Raw genomic sequence first — 18,753 nt, 5'->3', positions numbered from 1 at the left:
CACTCCCTTCCTGAAAGAGCCATCCCTAAGACCCAAGAACAAAAGAAAGGTGGAAACCAGGTTAGCATAACTACCCAACTCATCAACCCAATCTGACCTTTTGTACAGTGTTCTATATCCATCAACCCCAGTTTTTCTCAAAAAGAGAGAATAGTGTGTTTTAAAGAATGTCTTAATAGAAATGATTCAACATACCTCAATCAGCTATCGTTATTACTATACATATTTTGATACCTGAACTGCCATTTTTTACCTTGTAGGCAGAGAAGCACTTTGAAACCAAAACACTTAACTTCCCTTCCTCTAGGGAAAAGTTGAAAGTCAAATCTGAAAGTGTGGTCTGATGCCAGCATCAAGTGGGTTTTAGGGAGGAGTCAAAAAAGATAGAACAGGAAACTGGACCATTTCCCAGCTCTCCTGAATCAAGACTTCAGAGTATAAGTCCATCTCTTTATTTTGAAGTAAATTCCCAAAATATCAGACATACCCACGTTCAAATATAAACTAAAAAGTACATTCCAAAGCCAAATAGAAATGATTTATGATCATATTTACTTATATAAATGTTCTCATCCCTCTCCAGCCACTTCTTTTCTTCCAAGCTGGTGTTTTATCACTGAAATTAGGTAGATGGATGGATGATGGATGGAGAGAGAGACAAAGACAGAGAGAGCATATGCTTATTAAGTGCCTAGAACCATGTGTCAGGTACTAGAGATAAATGCTAGAGCTTATACAAGCAAATAAGAATAATATCTATCTCAAGAAGCCTACATTCTAATGAAGGAAGACAACATGTAAAAGGGAGCTGGAATAGTGGAAGGAAGTTCAGAGAGGAAAAGATATCCTGGCAGGGGTAAGGCAACTGATGAAGTAGAGAAATCTGGATAGGGATTTGAGCTTTGCAGGAATGAAGTGACCAAGTCCCTTATGAAAGACTCCAAGAGGGAGGTAATTTGTGGGGTAAATCATCCTAATAAGTCCTACCAAAATAGGCTCCTACCAAAAAAAATCAAATCAGAAGATTCTAGGAACACTGTAGCTGCATGTTTCTGTCTTCTCTAAAGTTTTAATTGTAATGTTTTAAAAGTTATCACTAGAACTTGACCCTCTTCCTTGCCTTGGATAAACAAAATCATTGATGCTTCTTCCAATCCTTTGATCAGGTCTTCCTTGGTGTTTTGATGTTGCTGACAGACTGTCATATAATTACATGAAGGCCTCCAGTCTCTATGAGAGGAGGGACCTTGACTTCTGTTTCCTATCTTCCCTCACACCACAAACAATGATCTGCACACAGTATTACCTTAGTGTTTGTTGAATGAAATGAATACTTACCTCCTCACACTTGGAATATTAAGAACTTCCCAATTGGTCTCCCACATTCAAGTCTTTCTCCACTCCAATCTCTCTTCTCTGTGGCTGCCAAAGTGATTTTCCTGAAACACAGGGTTGTGTCATACCCCATCTCATTCAGACTCTAGTGGCTTCCTGTTACCTTCAGGATCAAATAAAAAGTCCCTTGTTCAGTTTTTCACAACCTGTTCCCCTTCCACATTCTAAAGTCCAACTATACTAGCTTACTTGCTTCCTCTCCCATCTCTGCCTTTTGCACTGGCTGTACTCCTGAATGTTTTCTCTTCTCATCTCTGCCTCTTAGAATCCCTAGCTTCAAGACTCAGCTCAAATCTCATTTTCTTCAGGCTTTTCCTGGTTCCTCTTATTACTAGTGCCTTCCCTATGAGATTACCTACCCATTTGTACTGTGTTTATATATATATATGTACATAGTTATTTGTATATTATTTCCTCCATGGACTATGAGCTCTTTGAGGGTATGATTGACATGGTACTTTTGTTATTTTGGAACAAAGTGCATACCATAGCTTCTCTTTCATTGTGAATAGTTAAGAGTAAATTATAGTAAATGAAAAGAATTGGTATGGCCTATTGGACAGAGAGTTTGTCTAAGAGCCAGGAAAACCTGGGTTCTAGAACGTTCTGCTTTTGAAAGTGCTAATCATATGACCCTAGACAAGTCACTTAACTTCTTGGGAAACTAGAAGAAAGTACCAACAAACATTGGTAGAAGGAGGCATACACTGGAAGAATTCTCTGTAGTAATAAGGTTACAAATCCTGTCCCTAAATAGTAATGAAAATGTAAACTAGAATGTTAATGACCAGGCATTCATCTAGAATAGTAATATCCTATAGCATTCATTAAACATTTATTAAATGTCTATTCCAAGATTGATGAAATCCCTACCTATAGTCAGTTGATGAGTGAAAATATTCCTTCTAACTTTTATCTCCCTGGGTAATCATTATTTGGATGTGGGGAGGTGGGAGGACTATACCTACTGAGAATTTAATCTTCTACCCACAACCTCAAATTGTATTTAAAGATGACTATTAGAAGACAAATTAAACCTATTATGGGTTATTCAGAACTGACTAATTGGATTGTGAACTCAATGTATAATGTCATTAATTCTCAGAGTCCTTTTTTGCTTTATTTTAAAGTTATTTTGTGTCTTTAGATAATTGTATTTCCATGTAAGGTGGCAATTAAGATGTATATTCTGTCTTCTATATGCACCAGGTCCTGTAAGGGTTACCCGAAACAAGATGAAATCCATATCCACAAAAAACTTAGTCATGTTGGGAAGACTAAACCAATAATAAAACTAGAAGATATAGTATTTATAAATAATGGTGAAATCCAAACTTACTGTAATTAAGCAAATTGCACTATACATAATAAGTACAAAAGAAATTTAGGGAAAGGGTCAGAAATGGAAATTATTTGATGGGAGTTTATGTTGTTTTCAATTTTGTTTAATTTCCAGCTCCACTCCTCTCTCTCCCACATTCCCTTTCCTTACATTGAGAAAACAAGAAAAACAAGACCTACTACAAATATGTATAGTCAAGCAAAACAAATTATCTCAGTAGACATATTCTCACTCCAGAAAAACAAAACTCTCATCTGAACTCTCAAGTCTACCACCTTTCTATCTCCAGCTTAAAAAAGTAAAAAAAGGAATAGTCATATTGTAGATAAAGCCATTTCCACAGAAATAATGTGTCATTAAAAATTATAACTCAACCAATTAATTAAGCACTTATTTTGTGCCTGATAATTTTGTTAAGTTCAAGAAGCTTACATTCTAAAAGTGAAAGACAAACCATGAAGGGGAGCTATAAAGTGGATGGGGCAGTGTGTTACATGAGTAAGGCAGCTGTTAGATAGAACAGTCCAGAATGTGAGTTGAGCTGGGAATGAAGTGGTTCTTTTCCACCTTCATTTTTCTTTTCATCCTTTTCATCTTCTAGGATCTTATAACAGGACCAAAAAGTATGCACTGTTTAGTAATTTTTAGAGTATTGTTTCAAATTGCTTTCCTAAATGGCTGAACCAATTCATAGGTCCTTCAATAGTGTATTGGGAGTCCTGTTTGCCTATAGCCTCCTCCAGCAACTGTCATTTTACTCTTTTCATTTTTACTAATTTGACAGACATGAAAACAGAACCTTAGATTTGTTTTTATTTTATTTCTCTAATTCATAATGATTTGGAGGATTTTATATTTTTTATGGCTTTGATTTCTTCCTTTGAGAACTGCCTGTTCATGTCCTTTGACCCTTTATGTATTGGAAAATAATTCTTGTTTGTATATATTTGAATCAATTTCTTGTGTATTGCTTGGAAATGAGACCTATGTCAGAGAAACTTGTTGCAACTGTTGCCCTTCTAATTTTAACTGTTGCTTTTGTTTCTATAAAATTTTACTTTTTTATTTTAATGTCATCAAAATTGTACATTCTCTCATCCCCTATTGCTTGTTGAATTGTAAAAATCTTTTTGGTCAGGAAAGGTATTTTCTTCCTTGATCCTATAATTTATTTACTACAATACTTATTACACACTTATTCATATTTATTATTTATATTATTGTTAAAATGTTACTATATAATTAATTATTATTATTATTATGCTTAATACATTGGCCTTCTGCAAGACCCTAAGCTCTTTTATTTCCCAGGTATTAATTTGGACTTTTCTCCTTTTGTGTTTTTTTGTGTGTGGATTTCCTAGATGCTGATCCAGCTCCAGTTCTTGCTTTAAACTGATAGCACACTGTAATCCAGGATGGTAAAATGACTTGAAATCCTGCCATATGAGTATTGTTTGCAGCAATTTCCTATGTTTAGCCTGGAGGACTTGGAGGCAGGACATGATATCAGTTGCTATCACTTAAAGGGTTGTCGTGTAGAATAGTAGTTAGACTTATTCAGCTTAGTCCCAGAGGACAGACACTGGATGAAAATTACTAAGAGGTATAGTATTGTTATTGTACCTCACCCAAAGTTTTCAAGGCAAAAACAATACAAAACCTTTGTGAAAACTCTGTATTTTAAAATAAGCATATTTCTCAACCTTTTAGAGTCTTGTTAAATATGCTTGAATTAGTGTCAGAGATTTAACTTAATAAAAACTTTAATAAGAACTCAAAGATAAAAGCATGTGATAATTTGACTTAAGTATTAATAATTTAATTTATAGGAGTTATGCTTTCTAATTTATAAATACTAAGGCAAACTATTCAATAATTTTTAAAAGATTCTCTAAAAGGGGCAGTGTAACATCCACTTTAAAAAAAATTCCACTGATCTCTTAGCCAGTGCTAAGATGTTTTGATGACTGCTGCTTTATAGTATAATTTAATATCTGGTACTGCTAGGCCACCTTCCTTCACTTTTTTTTTTTTCATTTTTCCCTTGATATTCCTGATCTTTTGTTCTTCCAAATGAACTTTTGTGTGTGTGAAAGTGAAGGGAGGAAGGTAGGAAAGTAGGAAGGAATGGGAGAAAGGAGAGAGAAAGGTAGAGGAAGAGAAAGGAAGGTAGTGGTCCCTAGCACCCCACGCCCCCCCCCCCGGGGAAATTGACCAGAACCCTCAAATGAATGATCAGAGAGCAACTTTAGGGTTAGAATAGCTAGGCTTTATTTTAATTAGAAAGGGAAAGGTCTAGGGAAAACTAGGAGGTAGGAAGAAAGGGGAAAAGGCACCGAGAGAGATCAGGGTTCAGGGTAGAGAGAGCTAGCAGGTGCAGAGAGCCCCTCCAGCCTCCAAGGTCAAGAGAGAGCAGAGCTCAGGGTCCAGAGCGCTAGCAGGTCTAGAGAGGGAAAAGGCGCCAAACTTTCCCTTTTATACTTTCTCTGACACTTCCCACAAAGGAAGTGGGAGGTGTCAGGGGAAGTTGTAGTAGAGAGAGTCCTGGGTGTTGTAGTCTCCGAGGGCTTACAATAATTTCAAATGACACACTGTTATAGTTTTTTCCAATTCTGTAAAAAGTTTCTTTTTTATGGTATGGCACTAAATAGGTAAATTAATTTGGGTACAATGGTCATTTTTATTATGTTAGCTCATCCTACCCATGAGCAATCAATGTTTTTCCAATTGTTTAGATTTAGTTTTAATTGTTTGGAAAGTGTTTTGTAGTTGTGTTTGTATAATTCCTGTGTTTGTTTTGGTAGATAGATTCCTAAGTATTTTATATTGTCTAGGGTGATTTTAAATGGAGTTTCTCTTTCTACCACTTGCTGTGATGTGTTGGAAATATATAGAAATGTTGATGATTTATATGCATTTATTTTGTATCCTGCAACTTTGCTAAAGTTGTTGATTATTTCTACTAGCTTTTTAGTTGATTCTCTAGGATTTTTTTTAAGTAGATCATCATATATGCAAAGAGTGATAACGTAGTTTCCTCATTGCCCATTTTAATACCTTCAATTTCTTTTTCTTCTCTAATTGCTACTGCTAGTGTTTCTAGTAAATGTTAAATAATAAAGGTGATAATGGGCATCCTTGTTTCACTCCTGATCTTATTGGGAAGACTTCTAATTTTTCCCAATTGCATATGATGCTTGTTGATGGTTTTAGATATATACTATTTATTATTTTTAGGAAAGGTCTTTCTATTCCTATACTTTCTAGTGTTTTCAACAGGAATGGGTGTTGTATTTTGTCAAAGGCTATTTCAGCATCTATTGAGATAATCATGTGATTTTTGTTTGTTAGACTGTTGATATGATCAATTATGTGGATGGTTTTCCTAATGTTGAACCTGATCATGATGGGTAGCCCTCATGATCACTTGCTGGAGTCATTTTGCTAGTATTCTATTTAAGATTTTTGCATCTATGTTCATTAGGGAGATTGGTCTGTAGTTTTCTCTGTTTTTTATCTCCCTGGCTTTGGAATCAGTACCATATTTGTGTCATAAAAGGAATTTGGTAGGACTCCTTCTTTGCTTATCATGTCAAATAAATTGTATAGTATTGGGATTAGTTGCTCTTTGAATGTCTGATAGAATTCACTTGAGAATCCATCAGGTCCTGGCGATTTTTTCTTAGGGAGTTCTTTGATGGCTTGTTCAATTTCTTTTTCTGATATTGGGTTATTTAAGTATTCTATTTCTTCTGCTGTTAATCTAGACAATTTATATTTTTGTAAATATTCATCCATATCACCTAGATTACTATATTTATTGCCATATAATTGGGCAAAATAGTTTTTAATTATTGCCTTAATTTCCTCTTCATTAGAGGTAAGATCTCCCTTTTCATCTTTGATACTGTTAATTTGGTTTTCTTCTCTCCGTTTTTTTTTTATTAGATTTACCAGTACTTTGTCTATTTTATCTGCTTTTTTAAAATACCAGCTTCTAGTCTTATTGATTAATTCAATAGTTCTTTTACTTTTTTTTTTAAACCCTTACCTTCCATCTTGAAGTCAATACTGTGTATTGGCGCCAAGGCAGAAGAGTGGTAAGGGTAGGCAATGAGGGTCAAGTGACTTGCCCAGGGTCACACAGCTGGGAAGTGTCTAAGGCCAGATTTGAACTTAGGACCTCCTGTCTCTAAGCCTGGCTCTCAATACACTGAGCTACCCAGCTGCCTCCTCTTTCACTTTTGATTTTAGGGTAAATGACATCAGAAAGACAGTCTACGATAAACCCAAAGAGCCCAACTTTTGGGACAAAAATCCACTATTTGACAAAAACTGCTGGGAAATTTGGAAAACAATATGGGAGAGATTAGGTTTAGATCAACATCTCACACCCTACACCAAGATAAACTCAGAATGGGTGAATGACTTGAATATAAAGAAGGAAACTAAGTAAATTAAGTGAACACAGAATAGTATACTTGTCAGATCTCTGGGAAAGGAAAGATTTAAAAACCAAGCAAGAGTTAGGAAAAATTACAAAGTGTAAAATAAATAATTTTGATTATATTAAATTAAAAAGGTTTTGTACAAACAAAAACAATGCAACTACAATCAGAAGGGAAATAATAAACTGGGAAAAAATCTTTATAACAAAAAACTCAGACAAAGGTCTAATTACTCAAATATACAAGGAGCTAAATCAATTGTACAAAAAATCAAGCCATCCCCTAATTGATAAATGGGCAAGGGACATGAAAAGGCAATTCTCAGATAAAGCAATCAAAACTTATCAATAAGCACATAAGAAAGTGTTCTAAATCTCTAATAATTAAAGAAATGCAAATCAAAACAACTCTGAGATATCACCTCACACCTAGCAAACTGGCTAAAATGACATCAGGGGAGAGGAATGAATGTTGGAGGGGATGTGGCAAAATTGGGACATTAATGCAGTGCTGTTGGAGTTATGAATTGATCCAACCATTCTGAATGGCAATTTGGAACTATGCCCAAAGAGTGCTAAAAGACTGCCTGCTCTTTGATCCAGCCATACCATTGCTGGGTTTGTACCCCAAAAAAGATTATAGGGGAAAAGATATATACAAAAATATGTATAGTTGCGCTCTTTGTGGTGGCAAAAAAACTGGAAAATGAGGGTATGCCCGTCAATTGGGGAATGGCTGAACAAATTGTGGTATCTATTGGTGATGGAATACTATTGTGCTAAAAGGAATAATAAACTGGAGGAATTCCATGTGAACTGGAACAACCTCCAGGAATTGATGCAGAGTGAAAGGAGCAGATCCAGGAGAACATTATACACAGAGACTGATACACCGTGGTAAAATTGAATGTAATGGACTTCTGTACTAGCTGCAATGCAATGACCCAGGACAATTCTGAGGGATTTATGGAAAAGAACGCTACCCACATTCAGAGGAAGAACTACAAGAAAGAAGAAAAACAACTGCTTGAACACATGGGTTAATGCAGACACAATTAGGTTGTAGACTCTTAATGACCACCCTAGAATAATTATTAATAATATGGAATTAGGGCTTGATCAATTGACACATGAAGAAACCAGTGGAAATGTGTGTTGGTTACCAGGGGGTTTAGGGTAGGTGGGTAGTGAAGAGAGTTTAACATAATAAGTTTTGTAGATCTTTCCCATCTTTCTTCTGTTTCTTATCCTTCTAGTTTCCATCTATAAGTGTCCTCAGTGATTTTGCTTAGTTGGGTCTCTTGCAGAAAATTGGCTCTTAGCCTACATTACTTCTTTCTGTTTTATGAAGTGATAATCTTCCACCAGCTCCTTGGATAGAGATTGTTTCATTCTTTGTGTTTGTACTCCTAGCACCTCGTACAGAGTGCCTGGCATAAAATAATTGCTTGTTGGTTAATTGAGCCTTCTCCATAAGATTTTACAAACAAGTTTATATTCTAAATACATAACTCTTGGCTTTAACTGTTATTTATCTCTTCTTGGCAAATAAGTCAAGTATGTATTGACTTAAGGTACTTTTAAGGTATTTTTGGTCTTATTAGAACAAACAAAACACTTCAAGAGATTATTTTAATTAATGATTATGCCCTTTTATCTATTTCCTTGTTTTTCCTCTTAATTATCATATTTAACTAGATCAGACTGGATTTGTTTTCTAACTTGGTGTTAATTTTGATCTTTGCTCTAATAAGTCAATGATATATGAAAAACTGATTCTGGAATGACTCCCACATTCATAATGATTATTTCTATCTATAAAGTTATCAGGATTTTTTGTGATATTATTCAATTCAAGCCATATTCAGCATTTTCCAGTTCTTTTCTAAAAGAAAAGTATAATTATGAAATTTTTGTGTAATCTACAAGTCTTAAGCCTCTCTCAACTCCTTTATTCCCCATCCATAATTTCCAATATGTTTTAATCTCCCCTTACTACCAACCTTATCTCTTCCTACCTTTACACTGAAGTCACTAAATTTGATTTAGGAGTATTATCATGTTCTTCATAGAATATTTCTACTTCTTCATTCTCTGTAATCAATAATGGCACATATAAGTTATAGTTATTTTATAGTTTGACTTTTTGCAAATACATAAGAACACTGCAAGATGAGATGGCCAGTGTCTGACCAATTGTATACCAATTTATTTTCCTTTGTCTTGCAATATTATTCAAATATATCTAGAAGAAAGAACTGTGGGGAGTAGGAATACAAAAGAAAAATATGATTTATCACTTATTTATATGGACATATGATTTGGGATTTTGGTTTTAAAAAATTACTTTATAACAAAAATTAATAATGGGGAAATAGGTTTTGAGTGACAATATATACATATAACCCAGTGAAACTACTTGTCAACCCCAGGACGGAGGGAGAGAAGAGGGGAGGGAGACAACAAGAATCATGTAACCATTGAAAAAATTTTTTAAATAAAATTTAAAAAATTATATCTAGACTCCTTCAGCTAATTTGGAGGTCTTATTGCCTTCTATCATTAATGCCTTTTCTGTTTCTGCTCAAGGTTTTTAATTGAGTTTTCTTCTTCTTGATGTTTAAAAAAAAATTTCACCTATTGTTCACTTTCTGACCCTTTCCCCTTTTAATCAATGATCCTCTTGGAGCTACATCTCAAATGAGTCATCTTCCTTCTACAATGGAAAATTCAAGTTTTATCTCAGTCCTAAATAATTTCGGGGGGGGGGGGAGGCAACTGGATGATGGACTTTACCACAGGCTTAGTAGAGTTGCTATTCTCTCCCAGTTTCTCCTTCCTCATAGTTCTGTTGCAGCACAAAGTGCTGCTGAGCTGCAAGTCTAGCCAGAGCAAATTTCTGCCTTTGTCTGTGGCAAGGAGGAAAGGGGATACGGAGAGCAGAATTCTCTTGCAAACCAGTGTATTAGCTTGTGTAGCCTTGCCAGAGCATGGTGGCTAGCCAGAGAGGAGATGCCAAGTTAAGCATATTTGGAATTACATATTAGGATTTTCTGTTGTTAGTCACAGATTTTTACCTTACTGGGGTTCTTGGTGTTTTAAAACATGGAAGCAGCTGAAATTGTTTCATCTCTTGTGCAACATTTTTATTTTTGGAGAGGCTTGAGAGGTTGTGAGGACAGGGAAACATGTCTAATCCTCCAATTTCTTGGTCACATACCAGTTGGTCACATGACAGTTGAGATCATATTAGCCATAACAACATAAATAAAGGTAAACTTTGAGTAAATGAAAAACAGCGGAGGTGCTAGACAATATATGATGAAATATATTTCTCCTCTTTTGGCAGAGAGTTAGATAACCATAATAGAAAGAGTATACACAGTTAGATATGGCCACTTTACTGTTTTGGTGGGGTTTTTGGTCACAAAAAAAGGGTTTATTATTGGGGGAGAGAAAGTTTAAATGATTAATATAAAAACAAAAGGCACCAAAAATGTTTATTTTGAAAGTGACAGAGGGCTGCATAGAACTGAGGGCTATTTTATGATTTTCTTTATTTCGTGAGTTAACATTACTAAAGAATTTATTGCCATGTGGTCATTCTATAGGTGATGAGCCTCTTTGTTGTCCTTAGGTAGAATAAAACAGACTCGGTCTTTTTTTCAGGACCACACTTAAAATCTTTCTAGCATAATTGAACTTACCAGGTTTATAATTTATTGGCTAAGGCCTTCAAAAATACAACATTACCTCCACCTCTAAGGAGACAGTATAGGACTTTGCGTAGGTCTCAAGTGAATTGATAATTGGTTACCCATAACTGTTTTTGTTCATCCCTAATTATTTCTCTTTGCTTATACTGTTCTACCCCTGTTGGAATATTGTCCAACTTCTCTGTTAATCCATGTCTGTTGCTTCCTTTAAAACTCCCCTTCCAAAAAAACATTTAAAAATTCAGAAAAACTCAGGATAAATATAGTGGACAGTACAGATACTATTGAAGTTGAAAGCACAAATCTTTTTTTTTTTTTAACAAGCTTTCAAAGTAGAAAATTAAATTAGTCACACTATCAGTTGTATTACCATTGAAATTCTGTAATTAATTTTGTATGTACTTCGAACACACTTAAATGTATTTGTTTCTCCCAAGAGAATGTAAGTTCCTGAGAGCAGGACCTGTTTCATTTTTTGTCTTTGTATCCCAATGCCCATGGAGTAGGTACTTAATAAATGTTTGTTGATTGATTTAATAATAGGTTTACATAATTGTTCTTAGGATAATATACTTTGAAGGGTGTTATCTGGGCAATGGGAACCCTTTTTTTAGATTTTTTTTTAAACCACTCACTTCTACAAGAAATTATTCTCTTAGTTTACTCACTCTACACTGACTACTCCTCAGCTTTGTATTACACAGAACTTACATGAATTTGTATTCTATATCTCTTTGTCATATTCTCTAGTTATAGATTTGACTTTTGTCTATCTAAGATTTTAAGTTCCTTTTTAAAACAATTTCTTTTTTCTACTACCATTATATCTTTCTGTTGCTCCCAACTCCTACTTAACTCCTCCTCTCATACTACAATATTTTGTTGTACACTCTGGGTTCTTAATGCCATATTGATTAAATGAAAAGCTGTGTGTACTGAATTCAATATACAATTGAGTACAAGACACTATAGTACTTACAAAGAAAAATAAAGCATGGTCTCTACTTATTGAGCTGTGAATGTGAAAAAAAAGACAGCTCAGAAAAGAAATAAATCATATTTACTTGTCAATAAATCTTTTTATTCATCTGAAGAAACAGTGTAGGATTTTATATGACATAGCTGTAACTCTTACACAGACAGTATCACATTGGATAGAGCAGGCCCCAGGGCCACAAAAAAGATTTGAGTCCTGCTTCTCATAAACCAGCAAGTCTCTTGACCTGTAAGTGCTCCAGACAACTAAAAGTTTAATATACAGAGAAGGGGCCAATTTGTATTGATAGAGAAAATTCCTCACTGGCAACTCTCTACGTCAATGAAATCCCAGGCCAAATAAAATAAACAATAAAAAAGCCATAATTATGAAAACATAGTTTCACTTCTTCCCAAAATGGTCTGAATTTGGTCTAGACCTGAATGCAATAAAATATTGTTCTCCACTGATAAACAGTAGTCATTATTAGCAGGTTAAATTTTATAAATTTCCTTGAGTGGGCAGCTGGGTAGCTCAGTGGATTGAGAGCCAGGCCTAGAGACAGGAGGTCCTAGGTTCAAATCCGGCCTCAGACACTTCCCAGCTGTGTGACCCTGGGCAAGTCACTTGACCCCCATTGCCTACTCTTACCACTCTTCCACCTATAAGTCAATACACAGAAGTTAAGGGTTTAAAATAAAAAAAATAAAAATAAATTACCTTGAGATTGAGTTAATCTAAGCCAGCTACCTAGAGGTTTGGGAATTTGAATATCTACTTTCAGCTTTCTTCATCCAAGAATGTATCTAATCTTTTCACTTTGTTGGCAGCTTATAAAAATCCTTATAGTTATATTCTGTCTTCCTCACACTGACTCCTAATATCAATAATTTTCACTGACAATATATACCACAGTCTTATTTTTGTATAATTGCTGTGGGTGTGTTAGAATGCATTTGATGTTCCAAGAACTAAAAAATATCTTATTGAATAAAAGAATGTAGCTTTCAATAGCCTTCTCTTTTCTCTTAGGCCAGGTTATCAAGGCATGGGACATTGGAGTTGCCACCATGAAGAAGGGAGAGATCTGCCACTTACTGTGTAAACCAGAATATGCATATGGCTCTGCTGGCAGCGTCCCCAAAATTCCCTCGAATGCAACCCTCTTTTTCGAGGCAAGTATACACCATGTTGCTGTGTCATCATCTGCCTTGCTTCAGTGCTGGCTTTGAAGCAACAGGCAGTGGGAAAAAGCTAGGCTTGCTGTTCAAATCAAATCCAAATTATTTATTTTGGAGCATGGATTCTTGAATTGATTCCCACAAACCTAAGGGGTGTGTGCCAGTGCTTTCTTAGAAATGTTTATCTGGCACCAAAAGGTTATACCCAAACAAAAACAAAAGATACCAAACCTAGAAACAGTTAGTTGTAAGTAGTGAGTAGACTCTCAATTGACTGGGAGACAGAATGAAAGAAACATGGCTTGCTGTTATCTGTATTATGACAGTATTCTAAAATGTCAATACCAATTCAAAAATATTTTTACATTATAAAAATTCATTCCTGTGACAGACCTAACCATTGTGAATTTGAATATTTATATCCCCATACATGGCAAAAAAAAAACCTAACAAAATATTAAAGGAAAATAGCTAAATAACTCCAATCAGAAGAAATATATTTTTTGTTGATCATAGACCAAATTTGTAGAAAATACTCATTAATAATTTTTTTCTAAATAGTTAAAAGGCTTTGGAAAGGGACTGACAATTTATAAACCAAAGATGAAAGAACAGTTGGGTAAGGACCCTCTGTTCAACAGGAACTGATGGCAAAAGTGAAAAAAAATTTTTTATAGAAAGTAGCTTTATACTAACAGTTTTAGCTGTCTACTACAATAAGTTCCAAATAAATAGGCAATTTAATATATAATATCCCTCCTATCACTCCTCCATTATAAGCCTGGTAACTAAGATTAAAAAAGAAAGGGAGAAAAACATTTTAGCAAGACCAACCAACACCTTAACCATGTATAACATTTTATGCAATGATCCATACCTTTAGCTTACCATCTCTGCAAGGAAGGCAGAGAGATAAAATTTTCTCAACTTTTTTTCCATGCCAAGTTTGGTCATTATAATTATGTGGTATTCAGGTTTTTTAAAAAATTTTCCATTTATATTGTTTTATTTATTATTTTTCTACCTCTCTCTGCATGAATTAATATAACTTTTCCCATATTTCTCTGACTTCTTCAGTCATTCTTTCTTAAAAAAACAAAAAAACCTTACCTTCCATCTTAGAATCAATACTGCATATTAGTTCCAAATCAGAAGAGCAGTAAGGGCTAGGCAATGGGAGTTAAGTAACTTACCCCAGGGCCACATAACTGGGAAGTATCTGAGGCCAACCTGGCTCTCATTCTATTAAACCACCTACCTGTCTCCAATAGTCATTATTTGTTCTAGTACACGGATATTTCATTATCTTTATGTATTCCAATTTGTTCTATTATTCCCCTATCAATGGACATCCATTTTGTTTTCCATTTTTCACTACCACTGAAAATGCTGCTGTGACTCTCTGGGGTATATATGGAACTGAAGAGAGAAAAATTCAACATTAATAATTTCTGTCTTTTACAATCTTTGCCAGTTTATTGGATGGGACATGAAACCTTAGAATTCTTTTAGTTTCTATTTCATTTCTTATTAGTAATATAGTAAACTTGAGCAATCTTTTTAATACTTTTCAGTTCTTTTGAAAATAGTTCGTTCCTGCCTTTGACCAGTTATAAAGGAAGAATTCCTAAACAAAGTCTAGAAGTAATTGTAAATTATAACAGTTTGATTATACAAGATTTTTAAAATTTTGCTCAGACAAAATTAATACAAAAAGAATAAGAAGTAGGATATTGAATAAGGAAAAAAAAACTTTTTACTATGGTAAATATCAGAGATAAAAGTTTAAGATCCAAGATAGATAAGGATTGGATGGAAATAATGTAAGAAGGGTGTGGAGCCACAATGGCAGAGTAGAAGCAGGGAAAACTCACCACTATGAGAATCCTTCCAACCAACTTTAAAATAATGCCTCAAAACAAATACTGGAATGAAATAACAAGGATTCAGAGTGAAGCAACTTTCATGCTGAGAACAACTTGAAAGGTAGGCAGAGAGAGTCTGGTTCACCGGCATGAGAGGGGAGCCCACAGGAGGGCACACCAAGGAATACCAGGGCAAGTCAACATCTGATGTTCCAGGTTCTGAACCTGGGCTCAAGCCAAAACATCAAGACCCTGAGACCTTGCCTAAGCTAACAGCAGTACAACCCCATGCACAACCCTTAAAGTTCCAAGCTGTAGTCCAAGCTTGTAGTGAGAACCTAAACCCAGCACAAGACAGGCCACAGTGCATCTGGCCTATGTAAGCCCAGGACTGAGGCCCAGAGCTAGCCCCTACCCAAGTTCAAAGCAAAGTCATAAGCCCCAGGGTAAAGTACTCCACAGTGTGCCAGACCTGATCAAGCCCAGAGTGAGAACAAAAGCCCCAACTCAGCCTGAGGCTAGACTCTGAGCCCCAACATTGGGTAGCTCACAGTGCTCTGAGCTCTGCAAACCTTCAACAGTCCCAGGGGGTGATTAAATCAGCAGTGGGAAGTGGCTTTCAGAGCTGCCAGCCCATAGGCAATCATCTTAGAAGAATTGAAACTTGCAAAAACCCAGAAATAGAGCTAAGAGTAGCAGCAAGGAAAAACTGAAGTTTATAAGAGTACCTTCTCTACCCTGAGAACAGAACCAACCTTTAAGATAAAAGTTGAAAGTCAAGAAAGGGGCTGGGAAAATTAGCAAACATAAAAAAAAAAAAAAAACCTCAACACTTAGCCATAGAAAATTTTTATGCAAAGAAAAGCTAGTCACAGACACAAAAGGAAAGAGTGAAAGCAAAACAAACACATGCAAAACTTCAAAAACAAATATGAATTGATCTTAGGTTCTGGAAAAACTCAAAAAAGGATTTCAAAAACCATTTAAGAGAAGCAGAAGAAAAATGGGAAGGAGAAATGAAAGCAATTCAAGAAAAAGATAACAGCAGAATTGCCCAAATGAAAAAGAAGGTTCAATGGTTCACAGAAGAAAATCATTCATTAAACATTAGAATTGGGCAACTAGAAGCTAATGACTTCATAAAACATCAAGAAACAATAAAAAGAAAAAAAGAAGAGAAAAAAAATCAGAAGAAAATGTGAAGTATCTCACTGAAAAAACAACTAACCTAGAAAATAGGTCCAGGAGAGACAATTTAAGTTATTGGATTACCTAAAAGCTGATTAAAAAAAAAAAAAAAGCCTTGCCTAGCACAGGAGACAGGGAGAATATTGTACAGAGTAACAGCAATTTTGTACAGTGATCAACTGTGAAAGACTTAAGTATTCTCAGCAATACAATGATCCGGGACAATTCTAAAAAACTTTTTAGAGGGAATGCTATCCACTTGCAGAAAAAGCACTTGAGTTGGATATATTTGAATCAAAGCATACTATCTTTCACATAACTGCATTTACAGGTTTGTTTTGACCATTTGGTTTTGTATGAGTGTGAGCTTACAACAATGGTCAATATATAGAAGTGTATTTTGCATGATAATGCAACAAAATAAATAAAAATAAATAAATTTTAAAATAAAAATTTTAAGAAGTCTGAACATAATACAAGAAATTATTGAAGAAAACTGTCCTGATATTCTTGAACAAGAGAATAAAATTAAAATTAAAAGAACCCACAGATCACCTCTAGAAACAAATCCCCAAATGACATCTCCCAGGAATATTATTATAGCTAAATTCAAGAACCCCCTAACCAAGGAGAAAATACTGCAAGAAGCCAGAAAGAAACAATTCAAATATAATGGAGCTATAGTCAGGATTACACAGGACTTAGCAGCCTTCACTTTAAAGGATCAGAAGGCTTGGAATATAATGTTCCATAAGGCAAAAGATGTAGGTGTATAATCCAGAATCACATACCTAGCAAACCTGACTGTATTCTTTCAGGGAGAAAAATGGCTATTAAATAAAATAGAAGATTTCTAAGCATTCCTGATGAAATTACCAGACCTAAACAGAAAATATGATGAATGAACACAAAACCTAAGAGAAACCTAAAAAGGGAAAAAAAGAGAAAATTTAAGGGATTCAATAAGGTTGAACTATATCTATCTATCTATATCTATCTATATATATATATATATGTGTGTGTATATATATATATATATATTCCTATATGGAAAGATAATATTTGGAACTCTTAAAATGTTTTATCAATATTAGAGCAGTTAGAAGGAATATACATGGAACAAAGGGTATGGTACTATGCTGATTATGATGATATATGTAAAAAAAAATCAAGGAGTGAAAAAAAGGATTGCACTGAGAGAAAAGGGAAGGAGGAGGTGGAATGAGGTAAATTATCTCATCCGAAGAGTTGTGAAAAACTATTATAGTGGAGGGGAGGATGAAGATGATTGACAGGCAGTGCTTAAAACTTAGTCTCATAATTGTCTCAGAGAGGGAATAACAACAATATTCATTTGGGTATAGAATTCTAACTTACCCTGTAGAGAAGTAGAAGGGGAATAAGATAAGGATGGAATAATAAAATGGAGAATGAAGTAGAAGGTGATGATTAAAAGCAAAACACTTGCGAGGGAGGCTAGAGTGCAAGGAAAAAGAGTGGGATTAAAAGAGGGAAATAAGATGGAGGGGAATACACAGTAGGTATTCATAACTGTGAATGTGAATGGGCTAAACTCAACCATAAAACAGAAGCTGATAGCAGAGTGGATTAAAAAACAATACTATGGGGGCAGCTGGGTAGCTCAGTGGATTGAGAGCCAGGTCTAGAGACAGGAGGTCCTAGGTTCAAATCCGGCCTCAGACACTTCCCAGCTGTGTGACCCTGGGCAAGTCACTTGACCCCCATTGCCTACCCTTACCAATCTTCCACCTATAAGTCAATACACAGAAGTTAAGGATTTAAAAAAAAAAACAATACTATGATATATTATTTTCAAGAAATACATTTTAGGCAGTTGACACATGCAGAATAAAGGTAAGGGGCTGAAGCAAAATTTATTGCACATCATCTGAACAAAAAAAGCAGGAGTAGCAAACATGATCTCAGATAAAGCTAATGCAAAGATAGAGCTAATTTTAAAAGATAAGGAAGGAAATTACATCTTGCAAAAAAGTACTATAGATAATGAAGTAACATCAATACTTCACATATATGCACAAAATGGTATAGCCTCCAAATTTTTAAAGGTAAAATTAAATGTCAGTATCAAAGATGAAAAGGGAGATCTTACCTCTAATGAAGGGGAAATTAAGGCAATCATTAAAAACTATTTTACCCAATTATGTGGCAATAAATATAACAATTTAGGAGATATGGATGAATATTTACAAAAATATAAACTGCCTAGATTAACAGCAGAAGAAATAGAATACCTAAATAATCCCATATCAGAAAAAGAAATTGAACAAGCCATCAAAGAACTCCCTAAGAAAAAATCTCCAGGGCCTGATGGATTCACAAGTGAATTCTATCAGACATTCAAAGAGCAACTAATCCCAATACTATACAAATTATTTGACATGATAAGCAAAGAAGGAGTCCTACCAAATTCCTTTTATGACACAAATATGGTACTGATTCCAAAGCCAGGGAGATAAAAAACAGAGAAAACTACAGACCAATCTCCCTAATGAACATAGATGCAAAAATCTTAAATAGAATACTAGCAAAGAGACTCCAGCAAGTAATTAAGAAGATCATCCACCATGATCAGGTGGGATTTATACCAGGAATGCAAGG

General features: G+C 34.9%; 1 protein-coding gene across 8 annotated transcripts in view; it reads left to right on the top strand.

Annotated features, from left to right (window-relative positions):
* Positions 1 to 18,753, top strand: part of FKBP5 (FKBP prolyl isomerase 5) — a 180,610-nt gene that overhangs the window by 94,810 nt on the left and 67,047 nt on the right. For all 8 annotated transcript variants that reach the window (XM_044674266.1, XM_044674267.1, XM_044674270.1 and 5 more), the window contains one exon: positions 12,912 to 13,054. In XM_044674266.1, coding sequence (XP_044530201.1) covers positions 12,912 to 13,054 — 143 coding nt within the window. The remainder of the gene's footprint in view (positions 1 to 12,911; positions 13,055 to 18,753) is intronic.

This window comes from Gracilinanus agilis, chromosome 4 (genome assembly GCF_016433145.1).
Source record: "Gracilinanus agilis isolate LMUSP501 chromosome 4, AgileGrace, whole genome shotgun sequence".
NCBI lineage: Eukaryota > Metazoa > Chordata > Mammalia > Didelphimorphia > Didelphidae > Gracilinanus > Gracilinanus agilis.
The sequence above is the reverse complement of the archived record's forward strand: the minus strand, read 5'-3'. Positions and strand labels throughout refer to the sequence as shown.